Consider the following 15639-nt stretch of genomic DNA (forward strand, 5'->3'; position numbering starts at 1 on the left):
TTTGACTTGTATTTAGATTTGAAACCCAAATGATGGCTGTTGATTGATGTCACCATTGGGGGATACCAGCTGAGCATTTCTTCAGTATGTGGTATAAAGTGCAGGGGGAAAGCACAGTATATATCTGCGCCCTGTCTTAAGTTGCCTGCAGGCCAACTGGGGGGACAAGTTTGTATATTTTTAAAAGCTCATAAATAACCCAGGTTTGTGCTAAGTCTTTAAGTGCTCCTGAAACTCAGGGAGGAGAGAGTGCTGAGGGTGGGGGCAATCTGGGAAGATTTCCTGGAGGTGAAGCAATGAGAAGTTCTCCTCATTCCTTAAAGATGAGTTCCACTGACTTGTTTGTTCAGAGTCATCTGGATATTTAACTGGGATTAGGTGCTGGTGTCATGTCTGCACGTGTCCTGCTTCATCCCTTCAGCTAGCGTTTAGGAAGTAACTCACGTGTCCTGAGCCCTGATCTAGAAAGGTATGTATTTTTTGTTCAATCCTCATTTGAACCCAGGGTGGTAGGTATTACTAGAGCTCTTACTCAGATGAAGAAACTGGGGCTTGGAATAGTTAAGAATCCCAAGGCTTCTCAACGAAGAAACGCCGGAGCTGGGCATTAGGCCTGTGTATATCCTTGGCGAGATGCGAGCACACACTGAACTCATCACTGACTTCCTGAGCAGCTGAGTGGGCTTGACTGGGCCTCCCTGTCCAGGAAGCTCATGTGGACTTTTCCTTGGTATCTGTTGGCAGCTCTGAGCAGTACCCTCACCCCCTTCTCTCTGCCCTTCACGTTGTCCTGTCTTTGACTTTCAGAGCTCCTTGAGCTGTCTGTGGATTTGGAATTGGGAGCCAGGAGCAAAAGAGGGCAATGACCTTGGCCTCAAGTTCATTTTCTCCATGGGGTGCTGCCTCTGGCAGTGTAGGTGACTTTTGTAAAGAAGAGAGCACTGGATATGAAGTTCAGTTAGATTATTGCCATTTACTTACTTTGTTTGACTTTGGCCAGGTTTCTTGAGTCCCTCTCTCTGCCTCAGTTTCCTTCTCTGTAATAAAAAGGAGTTGGAGGCTTTTCCTGAGTCCCTTATGTCTTCAACACTTGATCATTTTGATTATGTCCTCATCCTTGTTTGCTTTGTCACACAGCATGTGGGATCTTAATTCCCAGACCAGGGATCAAACCCACACCCACAGCAGTGGAAGCACGGTGTATTAACTAGCGGACCACCAGGGAAATCCCATCCTCACCCTTCTTTAAGCCTCTTCTCTCCAGTGATCCCATCTCCCTTCTCTCATTGTCCTGCCCCTAGTTTCTTTTCCCCTGGGGACTTGCCGATAAACTCAGCATCAGGGTAACAATTAGGTCTGCGACTAAAACTGTAACCGTCCCTCCTTACTGCCTCATGGGGAGGGAATTCTTAGAGACCACCCACTCTCCAAATGGTGAGGTCCGACCCAGCAGAGATTTTGTGTCCCCGTTTCCCGCTCGTGGAAGGAGCCTGGCGAAAGTGGGTGAGGAGAACTGGGAGCTGGAGCAGTGGGCAGGGCTTTGAGGCTGTGGGATGGAGGGACAGGTGTCTCTCCTTGCACCTGGCTGCACCCTGCCTCCTCCCCACTGCCCTGCCAGTTCAGTGAGTCACAGGCCAGCACACACCAGAGTCCTCACACCTGCCCGTACACGGGTTGAGGTCTTGGCGAGGTCACACATGTTAACCCTCCCAGGAAGCTGGTAGGGCCGGGCTGATGGGCAGATCAGCCGCTCTGAAGGCTGAGCTAGATGTCACCTGGGCTCTGGGCCCCTCAGGAGGAGGTGAGTGGCCTGGGGCCCTCCCTGCAGACTTCCTGCAGCCTGGGTCCCCGGGAAAGGCAGGTCAGGGGTGGGTCCTTGGCTGATTGTGGGTGGGCACTTCATGGCCCTGTGTCTTCCCAGGTGCAGGTTCCTTCGAGAGCAGCAGACCAGCCTGGTGGCTGGCGATAGGATACCCACGTCTGCATGCTGAGGAAGATGGGTGAGGCCGTGGCCAGAGTTGCGAGGAAGGTCAACGAGACCGTGGAGAGCGGCTCCGACACCCTGGGTGAGTGAGGGCATGGCTTTTCCAGCTGCAGGGCCCCCTCTCCGTGGTTTATTGAATCAGGCTGGAAATGAGATAGAAGGGGAAGGTGAAAGACACAGTATCAGTATGCACCCTTCGCCATAAAGGGCAGTGTTCCATGGATTTTACTGTCGTCGTGCTCAGTTGTATATATGGGGTCCCAGATAAGACATGTTTCTTGCTATGGGTCATAATCAGAGAGGTTTGGAACACCCTGAGTAGGGGTGTCATCTGCTGGGAGCCCGTCTGCTTGCCGTCAGACTGTTGACACCTGCAAATATGTATGTGCCCTTGTACCAGGTGATGGTAGATGACACTCCAGGTAGCCCCAGGACATGCACAGGTCCCTCATGAGTGTGACCTTGCTGAATCTTCACAGCCTCCCCGTGATGGATGTTACCCACCAGGCATGACTAGCCACAGATTTCAGATGAGGAGATGGAGGGGGGAAGGCCAAGTGGGCTTTTTCCAGGTCACCTAGCCAAGAGGTACCTTTTCACTCCACTGTTTTAATTGAATCATGTCATATATTGTTGAACTGGTCATAGCATTTTAGCCCATGTAGCTACCCTGAGGCTGTAAGCACATAGGCAAACCATCCCATTTAGTTGAATTCAGTAGACATTTATTGGCGATTCTCTGGTGGCCCAGATGGTAAAGAATCTGCCTGTAATGCAGGAGACTTAGGTTTGATCCCTGGGTCAGGAAGACCCCCCTGGAGAAGGGAATGGCAATCTACTCCAGTACTCTTGGCTGGAGAATCCCATGGACAGAGGAGCCTAGCGGGCTATAGTCCATGGTGTTGCAAAGAGTCGGACACGACTGAGTGACTAACACATTCACTTTCAGATATTTATTTACTTTCCACCATATATAAACATGCGTGTGTGTGATCTGTGTGTGTGACCCGCTGGGATGTAAGTGCCCCCTTAGAGTCACAGGTGTGTGGCAGGAACACAGAGGAGGTGAGTGCAGACCTGCCCAGGGGATGATTGTACAAGTAGCTGGATTGGGATTTAAGTTGGGCCTTTGGCACACAGAGAGGAATTTCACCAGCAGGTAGGCATGTGTGTACTTGTGTCTGTCTGTCTCTCCGTCTCATGGAGGAGCATTTCCAAGAGAGTTACTGTCTGAGAGATTGGGAAGGTGGAGTGTTTCTGCTAGCAGCCTTTGGTCAGGTGTCTCTGAGGGTCTTAGGGCAGGGGGTGGTGGCCCAGAAAGTAGAGGGATACTCAGCCTTCAAGATGTGCTTGGTCACCACCTCTTCCAGGGAGCCCTCAGCCCTACCTGATCCACCCCTTGCTCCCTTCCTCCTCTGGAGCACTCATTCAGTGTCCCTGGAGGGCACAGATCCTGTGTCTTTTGTCCCCCACCTGCCAAGAGCCAGAGTGGTGTCCGGCACTTTGTAAGCACATAGTGGTGTTGGCTGAACTGAACAATAGTGAGCGAAACATCTCTGCCAGTAAACAGACTTGAAGATAGCCACTGGCTTTTTAAAAAAATATATTCATTTATTATTAAAGTTTATTTATTTATTTGTTTATTTGGCTGTGTCAGCTTTTAGTTGGGATCTTCGGTCTTCATGTGGCATATAGTTCCCTGACCAGGGATCAAACCCAGGCCCCCTGCATAGGGAGCATGGAGTCGTAGCCCCTGGACCGCCTTTGGTTTGGGAGGGAGGCCTGGCAGAGGGCTGCGTAGGGTGGGGAAGGGGAGAGCTTTTGCGTGGGGAGCTGAGGGCTGTGGGCCCTCAGGAGAGGAACTCTGGAATCCTGTGCTCGTCACTCTTGTGGTTGCACTTACCTGAGTACTCAAGGCTCTCCTCCACTGATATGGCCTGGGTTTGAACCCCCACTCTGCCACCCACTAGCTTGCTCCCTTAGCAGATTGCTTTACCTCTTGGAGCCTTGGTTTCCTCATCTATGAAATGGAGGTGGTAATTGTGCCTCCCTCATCAAAGTGGTAGGAGCAGTTATTAAATACCAGGCTTCGCTGTCAGCACTTTACTGGTTTTCACTCATTTAATTCTCACAACTGTAAGCCAGAGGTGATATTAATATCCCCATTTTACAGATGAAGAAGCTGGAGCGTGGAACTTTTTTATGCAGTGTTTCTAAATGTCCCCTAGCATTAGGGTATTTCCCTTGTCTCCTCTGCTGTCTTTCTTCTGAAGTAGGAGCTTTGACACTTCCCTGGTGGTCCAGTGTTTAAGACTCTGCCTTCCAATAAAGGGGGTGTGGGTTCAATTCCTTGTTAGGGAACTAAGATCCCACATGCCAAAAAGGTGGAAAAAAGAAATGAAGTAGGAGCTTCCTCTGTCTAACAGATGCTGGAGCTGAGGCTGAGGGTGTGAGTGGCCTACTAGTGACACAGCTGTTTAGAGCTGGAGCCAGGTTCAGCCACAGTTCTGAGTAGCTTAGCCCTGCCTTTCCCGTGGCCCCTGCTGCCCCCATTGTGGGGAGGAGGTGGCTAGGAAGAGGAGAGCTTGAAGACACAAGCAACCCTCCTCCCTCCTTAGGCTGCCTCTCCTCTCACACTGTTTTGGAACCACAGTCAGCCGACCTTGTCCTTTGAAAGGAGGAAAATAATGAGAGTCTAATATCTGCATGGCTGTTTAAGATGTCTTAGGTGGTAAGGAGAAAGGGGCTGCCCCCAAGGGCTATATCTGCTTACGTGCAAACCGTGGACCCCACTCTAGAGCTTTCACAGTGGAATCTCAGAAGGTGGGCATGGTGACCTACATGTTAACATGAACTCTGTATGATTCTTCCCTGCCTTGAATTTTGGGAACCACTGGCTTACTATTTACCATCTGGAACTTTCTTTTCCTGGCGTGTTATAGGGGACTGGCTGGGGGTTGGAGGTATTATCTGGAGAGGTCTCTAGATATCTGTGTGTGTGTGTGTGTGTGTGTCTGTGTGTCTGTGTGTCTGTGTGTCTGTGTGTGAGAGAGAGAGAGAGAGAGAGACAGACAGACAGACAGACAGACAGAATGAATATGAACATGGACTTGATCCATCCCCAGGGAACTGAGGGGCTAGGCTGGGTGCTGTGGGATAACCAAGTGAGGAGACCAAGACCCTTCTCCCCCTCCCCTCCAGCCCTCCCTCTCTCCTCCCAGGCTCACTCACACTTGGGCGACTTTTCTGCTGTCTCACCAGCAGATGGTACCCTGTTACCAGCCGACCTGGGGACAGGCAGCTGAGCCCGGGACTTGGCCAGGCTGTCGCTGGGTGTGAGCACCTGGTCCCGACAAGGGCTTCCGCGCCCAGGCCAGCTCACACTCTGTGTCTCCAGTCCTAGCTGACTCCGCAGCCAGCTGATTTGGCAGCTCCTTTCTTGAGCAAGGGTGCTGGGGAAGTGTCAGGAAGCACTGCGTACACACTCACTAGGTCGGAATAACATCTTCCCTTGGGCCAGACACTGCCACCGGCTCCTTTGTCAACACACAATGAGCGCGTAGTATATGTGCCTTCCCCGGAGGACTCAAGTGCCCCAGAAGTGCCCAGTCAAGAGGAGGAGGCAGACACAGACACAGACACAGACACAGACACACACACACACACACACACACAGCTCCCCCGAGGGAGGAGGCAGCCAGGGTTTGTGGTGGGAGCAGTCTTTCTTGCCCCAGGAGGGCTTGTGGGTCTATAGCTCCCAGCCTAGAGCCCAGGCGGCTGGTGCTGTTCGTGCAGGAGGGGGGTGTGTCTTGTGTTTTGGGGCTGTGTCATCTGGCCTGGAGAGTCCTGAGGGTCAGCTGGGTACAGGTCAGCTCTGAAGGCGTGGAGTGGTGAGCCGGCTTTCATACGGCAGCCCCCAGCCTGGCTGGGACTGCCTGTCTGTTTATGATGAAGGCTGGAAGCTTCAAACCTGCCATCCTCTACTTCTTGCCTCTCAGCTGGGGAAGCAGGCTGGGCTGGGGGGGTGTTTGCCAGGGGAGGAGGGGGTAGCCCCTGCTACCCTCTCTGTTTCCTAGACTGTGATGTGAGGGGTGACCCGAAGCCTTCTGTCTAAAACTCCACCTCTAGACTTGATCTCTCTGGATAGGGGGTCCTGGGAGGCTGAGAACTGGCCCTGATCCTCCCCTCCCCTTTACACCCCTGAGCAGAGGGCTTTTCTCCCTTCAGGGCGCAGCACTTATTTGAAATGAAGGCTTTATATCCCTCGGTGAGTGTTTCTCAGTCTTGGCCCTGTGGACTCTGGGGGCTGGTGATGCCTGGTGGGGGGCTGACCCATGCCTTGCAGGGTGTTCGCAGCTTTCCTGGTCTCTACCCGCTGTATGCTAGTAGTCTCCTCTGCTGCCCCCCCCCCCACAAGTTGTGACAACCGTGTCCCCAGGCCCTACCAAGTGTCCCCAGGCAGCAGAACTCTACTCCACTGAGAACCACTGCTCTAGGAGCTCATGCCTGTAAGTTGTTGAGCCTGATGGCCCGTACAGTCAGCTCTGCTGTGGCAGGATTGGCGCCAAGTGGAGTGTGGTTGGTGAGCTGAGAAGAAGATGGGAGCTCTGTTTTGTGGGAAGGGCTCTGAATCAGAAATCAGGAAGCTGGGGTTCTGGATCTCACCCTAACCCCAACTATGGGCCAGTCTCCCATAGTTGTAAAGGTGAGGCTCCCTGTAAAGGTGGGGCTCCAGCCCTGAGCTTTTGTAATTCTCTCTCTTTTAAACTCTCATTGGCTTCCACCTGCACAGAGAGTAAAACCCAGGCTGGTACTACAAACCTGGGGGTGACTGACACATGCCAGTTTCTCCCACTGCACTTTGGGCCCCTCAGGACTCCTCTCATTATATCCAGCCAGATTGGCCACCCTTTAGTTCCTTGAACTGCTGAACTCCTTCCAGCCTTAGGGTCTTTGCACATGCTGCTTTCTTTGTTGGGATGCTGTTCCTTGTTCTTCATGGCTGGGCCTTTCTCCTACCTTAAGGTTCAAACTAAATGTTTCTTGTTTAGAGAGGTCACCCTGGCTTTCTTTTCTAAGTGGCCTTCACCCAATCATTTTTTCTTAAAAAAAAAAAAAAAGCTATGAAAAGGTATACACAAGTAGCAAAGTTCATAAGATCATATATGCTTAGTTTAGCAGACATTTATAAATGAAGACTCATGTAACCACCACTCAAGTCTAGACATGGAACGTTGCCAGAATCTCCAGAAGGCCCTCCCACCTGAGAGGTAACCACTCTCCCGACTGCTGTGATGAGCTTTTCCTTTCTTTAGTTTGATCTTGCTCTCCTTCAGTTTTTGGCCCTTGGGTTCTGGAGAGAGCAGGGTGTGGGTGCTGGTGGTGGGGGTTCAGGAGGTCTGGTGTCAGCAGGATGTGCTAGTGCAGAGAAAGGGGTGGAGGCGACACCCTGCTGGGGGTTGTTGTGTGAGGGTATCATTCAGGGGTAAATAATCAGTATGGAAAGGAAAGCCAATAGAGCTTTCAGAGCGCTTACGGGTTTCATTGGCACTGAGTTGGCACAAGGCAGTAACCTGTGGTGCAGAAATGCAGGGCCTGGGCCTGGGCTGCCCTTCTCATTTCAGAGATGATTGAGTGATGTCAGCCCAGCCCAGCATGCCTGTGGCATTTTGGCTGCTTCTGAACTGACCCAGAGAGATGGACACTGAGGGCCATGTCCAGGTGGGTGGGACTGAGCCCACTGTTCAAGCAGGCGAGGAGGGGCTCAGGTAGGGGTTTCTGGCTATCCTTTTGCACCAAGCCACAGTCTGGCATTGCCTCTGTGCTCAAATTGGCATGGACTCATTGGGGGCCTTTCTGGAGCTCCAACCTTGCATATAAAAGGGGCTGTGGAGGGAAAGGGAACAGCTTAGTCTTGGAAGGCAGCTCTTAAGATGGAGAGAGAAATGTATTCTGTGGCTCCCTGGGTGTTTGCACTCTGAGAAATACTTAAAAAACTGTATATGTTTAACTTGGGGGAGGGGTGGGCTTCCCTGGTGGCTCAGACAGTAAAGAATCTGCCTGCAATTCAGGAGACATGAGTTTGATCCCTGGGTAAGGAAAATCCCCTGGAGGAAGGCTTGGCAGCCCACACCAGTATTCTTGCCTGGAGAATCCCATGGACAGAGGAGCCTGACAGGTGATAGTTCATGGGGTTGCAAAAGAGTTGGACACAGAGTGACTAACACTTTCACTTCACTTAAGAGGGGTGGGAGGAAGGCTCAAGAAGGAGGGATATATATTTATACACATAGCTGATTCACACTGTACAGCAGAAACTAACGCAACATTGTAAAGCAATTATACTCCAATTTTAAAATTCTATATATGTTAACCTAAAACAACAATATGACATGTATCTAGTGCGCAAAGCACAAGGCCCAAAGAGTAAACAGAGAGACTAGGCTTCTTCCCATCCTGTGCTCTGGTCCGCTGGGCCCCCAGCACAGCGTCTTGTGGAACTAGAGGGACAATTATGATGTTACCCTGGCTGGCTCTAGAGTGCGAGAGATGAGGCTGGGTCCTGAGGTTGTTTCAGTGTATAGCAGTGGTGGGACAGGATCCCATAGCCCTTTAGTTGTGGCTCAAGGCTCTGTATTCGGGGAGGGGGGCGGGTCCCGGAGTCCCCATCTCAGGGGAAGCAGCTCTTATGGCCAGAGCCCCACCCCTTCCCTCCCAGCCGTGCTGCAGACCTCAGACTTCTAGAAGGAGGGAGAATAAGGATTGCGGGGGGTGGGGGTCTGTGGTGGACATTCTCGAGCACAGCCCACCTGTTCCTTGAGTCCTGTTTGCTGTGATGCTGCCCTGACGCAGTGTTGGTGCGCAAAAGACATGCACTGAATGGATGGAGGAATTCCTTCATCCCGAGGGTGCAAATCGCTCAGTCTTCTCCCCTCAGTTTTCCGTTCATTGCTCAGTCTACAGAAACCACCCCAGCTATGAGAGCCAGTCCAGCCATGAGGGGCCTCCAGGGAAGCCTGGTGGGAGGTGGGGGTCTCATCGCAGTGGGGACACTGAGACCTAGGTGGTGTGGTGACCTGTGGAGATGCCGCAAGTCCTGGAGATGGCCGCTGGGCAGCCAGACAATTGCAAGGGGGGTCAAACACTTGCAGAACCTAAAGTGAACTAAATAAGGACGAGTTCCCCTTCTACTGTCTTGAGACGTGTACACACTGGGCGATGATTTAGCATGCGTGCTGAGGGGGTTGCACAGAAAAAGCAGCATTTCAGCTGCACCTAACGGATGGAGCAGGTTTAGGGCTGTAGGTGTGGGACGGGAGTGAGGAGAGGGGCAGTCTCAGTGAGTGTGTCTGAGCACAGGTGGGGCGGCATGCAGGTGGGTGCTGGCGATGAGAATAGCAAGACTGAGACACGGGAAAGCCAAGGGAGCTGAGCGGGGAGGGAGGTAGAGGGTGCCTTCGATCTCAGAAGGCATCGAATGCCACCTCGACTATTCCTCCAGTGACGTTTCTATCTTACCCAGGGGTTAAGTTCTAAAGAGAGCCTGAAAAGTGATCTTCAGGGTCATAATGACTCATGACAAATTAACAGCAAGCTTCTGTGTATTTTGGGGTTTTTTTCTGGTTGCGTGGTGGTACATGCCAGATTTTAGTTCTCTAACCAGGGATTGAACCCATACTCCCCGCAGCAGAAGCGTGGAGTCTTAACGAACCACCAGGAGAACCCCTGAACTTACTTACAAGAATTTAATACCCACAGCTCGTTCAGTCCTCACAGCCGCCCTGTAATTTAATTGTCACTCAGCCTAGGAGGTAACTGCTGTTATTGTCCCCATTTTCCACAGGAGGAAACTGAGGCACAGAAAAGCTAAGCAACTTCTGCAAGTCTGGGGACTTGCGCCAGGCGCTGAGACTGCAGAGCCCACGTTCTTACCCTTGTGTTCACTTGCAGCCTGGGGCGGACTATTTTGATGGTTGGGGACCAGGTAATGTTGCTGGCTTGTGGAGAACACACCCTGATTGTAGGAAACATGTCCCTTCAAAAACACTAGTGTTACACTTGGCATCTGAGCTCAGTAAGTTAGATGGGGGCTCCATCTGCTGGTCTGAGCAGCAGTGGGGGGGCCCTGGCAGGTTCTGAGCAGGGAGTGGCATGAGGTGATCCGGGCTGGATTCCAGTGGAGCACTGCAGGGCATAGGATGGATGTGAGATTGTGGAAGGGATAGCAAGGAAGAGGCATTTACCATGGCTGGGCCTGTCCTGGTGTGGTCTTGACCTGAGAGAGGGAACTGGCAGGAGGGTGTAAGGAAGGAGAGGCTGTGAACGAGGCTGGCAGCCGACTGGTTGTGGAGGGCATAGATGGTCATGATGTAACTGAAACAGGGACACTCGGGCCATTTGGGTGGATAAGGGGACTCTGATGAGTCGAGGTCCCCAAGAGACACTGCTGGAGAAGCATATAGCAGGGAAGTAAGGGTAGAAATGCTGCTGTCCCAGAGAGGCCCTACTTCTGGTGTCCCTGACAGCCCCAGTGTATCTGCCATCCCTCCTACCAGGACAGACCAGGAGGCGTCCTAAGAAGCAGGTGGTTAAACAGGCTGCCTAGCTGCCCTGTGTCCTTGGCACTGGGAAATGCATTTTTTTGAAGACAAAGAGGAATATCCTTTGAAACCACGTGGATAATTATGCAGCTTTAAAAAAATGTACGTTGGTAAAAAAACGAAAATGTTCTGCTCGGAAGGATAATCAAATAGATAATTTTGTGGCATCAAAAGCTTGCGTTACTCAATTTTTAGACTTGGGGAGGTGATTTAGCAAGGTTGAGGACATTATTAAAATGAAATGCTTTCAGAAATGCAAGCATGGCTCTGGCTGACAAGACAGCTGGAAATTGGGAGAGGCGAGGCAGGGGCCTGGCCAAGCCAGTCCTGTTGGAATGGAGCCCTGACACATCCCTAGCTGTAAGTGTGGTGACCCAGGCTGAAATGAGTGGTCCGTGTTTGCCTTTCGATGTTAGGAAATTGTAGTTTATTCAGAGCTGTTTAATTATGAGCTGCCTAATTGGCGTTTGCCTCATCATGGTTGACTGTGTTTTGTTAGGATGCATATTTTTGTCATGCTCCAGTTTGTTCCCAGAATTTTATAATTCTGTCAAGTTCATTTTGGCAACATGTGTTCACTGTGTATCTGTCTGTGTAACGCTCTGCAGAGGATGGAAAGGTGAGAGGAGGAGGAGGGGGCTGATTACTGAGCTATAGCAGATGTAGCATTATTCTATGCACTTGCTGGTCTTGCTACTTGGATCATCCTTTGCCTAGATCTTTGCATGCCCTGCTTCTTCTTTTTAATTCTTATCTCAGCTAAATGCCGCTTCCTCCAAGAAGCCCTCCTTGACCACCCCAATGAGGTTGCTGCCCTTGGCTCTGTCTCAGTTACCTGCTCTCCCACTACACCGGTTTATTTTTTTTTGAGAGCAGTGTCACTGCCTGACATTCTTTCAGTATTTGCCACTGTATTTACCCCTCTTCTCCCCAGACTGGTGTGTAAGCTCCTTGAGGCCAGGGACTCTGTCTTGCTCACCGCTGTATTTCCCCTAGCATGTACTAGATAACGCAGGAGATCTTTGTCACATAAATGATTGCATCTGATATTCTCAACAACTCTGGACGGGTGGTGTTTTCACATCACTCATAGAAAGGGGAAACTGAGGCTCTGAGAGCTGCAGTGGTTTTACCTGGATTCTCACAGCCAGCAAATCTTACGCTGGAGTTTGAACTTGGGTCTGTTGGCCTCGCCTGCCTCAGTGGGATCTCATTAATCCTTGCTCTCAAGGAGCCCTCCACCCAGCCAGGAAGAGTGAGACATGCATGTTAGTCATTCCCACAAAAGATAGACGAGGTGCCCTGAGAGAGGCGCAGACACACAACGGGAACTTACGGGCAGGAGCGGTTCCATCACGTGAGGACATGGGCAGAGGCTTCTTGGAGAGGTGACATTTAGACAAGACCTTGTAACATGGTGTTGATGGGAAAGAAGGATTTTGAGAGTAGGGGAGCACATTCTATTTAATGGGAACAAAAGCAGCGGAAATGCAGAGGTGGGAAAATAAAGGGAGTTTGCCAAAAACAGTCTGGGTCAGGTGGAGGGTGGCAGTAGAGTCCCAAGCAGAGTACCTGAGAGGGGAGGTTGGACCTGGATCCCTTGGTGGGAATGCCAGGCTGCAGAGATTGGGTTCATCCTGTGTGGCTGGGGAGGCCTGCAGGTTCTTGAATGGAGAAAGGTATTCAGGTGATAGGGCTGGAGGGCCAGGGGCAGGGTGTGGAGGGCAGGGAGATAGATTCCTCCGTGAGAAAGCAGCCATGGTCATGGTCAGGATGGATTTCAGGGTTAAATGAGCTGGTTTCTTTCAGCTAACTGTAAAACCATAATAGAATAATCACATCTTTGCCTCTGACAGGATGGTTCTTACCATGAGTTCAAAGCCTCAACAGATATTAGCTCATTCTTTTCTTCATTCCCTGAAAGGGTATTTGAACCCCCATTTTATAAAGGGGGGATCTCACAACAAAGCTTCCTGGTGGTGAGGGGTATGGTTAGGTCCAGAAGTGTTTGCCCAGCTCTGTGCTGGGCCCGAGGGGTCGTCAGCAGGCGGACACATCCTCCTCCAGTCAAGTTCACTGCTCACGGATCCTGAAGGCAAGTCTGCTGATGTTTACCAGTTGGGAGAAGATGGTCTGGCTTAAGCACTCAGGCAGTGTCCTGAGGCTGGAGGTGAGGAGGCTGGGGCACCCTTCCTGGAGGAGGTGGGGCTGGGTTGGGAGGAGAATCTTTGGAGGCAGAGAGGAGAGGGAAGGGCATTCTAGACTGTGGAATGCCATGGGCCGTGTCTGGGCGATGAGTGAAGTCAAGGACTGGCAGGTGGGTGATCATGGCGGGGTTGGAACTGGCAGCCGGCACTGGTGTTTGGCAGAGTCAGATGCCATGCACATGGAGACAATTGCTGCCACTTCCTGGGTCTATTCATTGTCTAGCTGTGACCTCAGGAAGCCTACTTACTGCTCCGAGAAAGCATTCCTTCCAGGGTAGGATTCCTTATTATTTCAAGCCTGAGAGATTGTTTGAGGAGGAGAAAAGGCATTATTAAAGGCTAGTCAGTCAATAACTGCTGCTGTGCCGTGCCCAGGGCACTGCTTTTGTTGGGTAAGTGCAGTCTCCCTTGCTGTCAGCTGCGGCCCTCTTGTCCTCTGCTCTGCTCAGAAGCCAGCTCCAAGCTGAGTCGTCCGGCATCTCATCACCCGTGGAGAGGCCCAAACGCACACGTGAGCTCTTGCCCTGTAGCCAGCAGCTTCAGCTATAGTAAGAGTACTGTCAGATCTCCTCTGCCAGTAATGCAGATCAGGGGAATATCTTCTGGAACGTGCACTGACTCTTCCTGTGGGCTAGGCAATGTGCTGGACACTGGGGGTGTTGAGGAGGCTGGGAGGGCAAAGGACACTGCCCCTGCCTGCAAGGAACAAGTGTCTACGTCCCTTTAAACATGTACATGTGATGGTCATGGTTTCGACCGTGTCAGAGGGCCAGCTGTACTCTTAGTCATAGGTGGAGCAACGCGATTGACTCTCAAGTCAGGCTGCCTTGGTTTGAAGACTGGCTCAGCCCACTCATTAGCTGTGTGACCTCGGACAAGTTACTTGATCTCTCTGATCAAGTTAAGTCTGATCTAAGTCCCAGTTTTCTTATCTCTGAAAGGTCCTTGCTTTCTAGAGTTGTGAAGATGAAAATTGTGTAATGCCCATGAATGTTTAGAATGGTGGTTGGCGTATGCTCAGTGCTGTAAGAGTATAAACTATGATTATTATTACTTAACATCTTTCTTTTTGGGGGAGGGCGAAGTAGAAAAGAATATAGCTTTATTGCTTTGCCAGGATTAACAGTTTTCTTTAAATAAATTTAGCTTATATATTAATTTAAAAAGAACTTGAGTCAGTATAAATGAAAAGTCAACATAATTTTTCATTAATGTTGATAACCATAAAAACAAATATTAAAATGCAGCTCTGTTGTGAAATCTTAGGTTAGGCTTGAATCTGCCTCCTCACTAAACAGGAGGTAAAGCAGGGACTTCCAGTAATCATGTATGGATGTGAGAGCTGGACCAGAAAGAAGGCTGAATGCCAAGAATTAATGCTTTCAAATTGTGGTGCTGGAGAAGACTCTTGAGAGTCCCTTGAACTGCAAGGAGATCAAACCAGTCAATCCTAAAGGAAATCAACCCTGAATATTCATTGGAAGGACTGATGCTGAAGCTGAAGCTCCAATACTTTGGCCACCTGATGTGAAGAGCTGACTCATTTGAAAAGACCCTGATGCTAGAAAAGATTGAGGGCAGGAGGAGAAGGGGACGACAGAGGATGAGATGGTTGGATGGCATCACCGACTCAGTGGACATGAGTTTGAGCAAACTCTGGGAGATGGTGAAGGACAGAGAGCCCTGGTGTGCTGCAGTCCATGGGGTTGCAAAGAGTCAGACACAATTTAGCGACTGAACAACAAAAGCAAGGCCTGGAGGACTGAGAAATTGAAATCGGACTTTCTCGCTATGTGTCTGATTGTTATTTGCACAGTGATCACCATCCACATCCTTCTCAAAGTGTGGTCTGAGGACCAGCAGCATCAGCATCCCTGGGGGGGCTTGTTAGAGATGCATATCCTTAGGCCTCATCCCAGACCTCCTGACTCAGAACCAACATCATGGCAAGATCTCCAGGTGACCCATGGGCACATTACAACTTGAGAAGTCTGTTATTTTGTTGCCAGATTTGAACATTCCCACCTTGGAGAGAGATGGGCTGAGTTCATTCTCTGTATTTTACACAAAAGGAGATTAAACTCCAAGAGTGGCCTGCCCAAGGTCATTTGATGAGTTAAGAGCAACAGAAGATCAGAATCCAGTTCTCCAGACTCACTCTGCAGGGAGATGTCCTTGAGAGGAAGCCAAGCTCCACCCCATCATTACTTACTTACTGTGTGACCTTGAGTGCATTCTTAACCTCTCTGGGCCTTAGTTTCCTTACCTGCAAAAGGGGACTGACAGTACTGCCCTTCCTCAGAGGTTGTTGTCAGGATCAAATGAGGTGATGCTTAGTCAGTGTTGCCTGCTGTTGTTTTTGTAGAAGACCTCAGGGCCTGCCTCTCCAAAGTTGGACTCAGCACCGGACCTCCGCTCAGCCTGGCTGTGATCGCCTCAGGGCTGTTGGTGGCCACGCTGTTGGCATCAGTGTGGCTCCTGTTTCTCTCCCCTTTCGTTCTGCATGTTAGTGATGACTCATTGATTGAACAAAGTAATTTAATATCTCGAGTCAGTGACTGTGCATCACTTGGTTGTATTCTGTGTGGTATTAACTTTTGGGTTTAATTAAATACAGGATTTTTTTTTTTAAGCGATTAGCTGGTTTGCCAGGAAGAAACAGGAATTGTTTTGGCAAGTCCCAGATTCCACAATAACACACATAGTTGTCTCTTTGCTGTGAGGTTTTTGGAATAAGGGACTGCCAGGGGCCTTCTTCCTACTTCAAGGAGCAACAGAGCTGAAGCATTTCCTGGTAATGAATTCTCACATCAAAACAATGTCTTTGCAGCCTTGTAACAGCATCTCT

At 50.5% G+C, this 15639-nt stretch overlaps 1 protein-coding gene across 1 annotated transcript in view; it reads left to right on the forward strand.

The window, feature by feature from the left end:
- LRRC20 (leucine rich repeat containing 20) overlaps positions 1-15639 on the forward strand; it is a 72024-nt gene that overhangs the window by 4031 nt on the left and 52354 nt on the right. Inside the window, exon 2 of the mRNA XM_068982806.1 lies at positions 1922-2066. Within this exon, the coding sequence (XP_068838907.1) occupies positions 1985-2066 (82 nt within the window). The 5' untranslated portion in view covers positions 1922-1984. The remainder of the gene's footprint in view (positions 1-1921; positions 2067-15639) is intronic.

The sequence above is a fragment of the Capricornis sumatraensis genome, chromosome 10 (assembly GCF_032405125.1).
Source record: "Capricornis sumatraensis isolate serow.1 chromosome 10, serow.2, whole genome shotgun sequence".
Classification (NCBI taxonomy): Eukaryota; Metazoa; Chordata; class Mammalia; order Artiodactyla; family Bovidae; genus Capricornis; species Capricornis sumatraensis.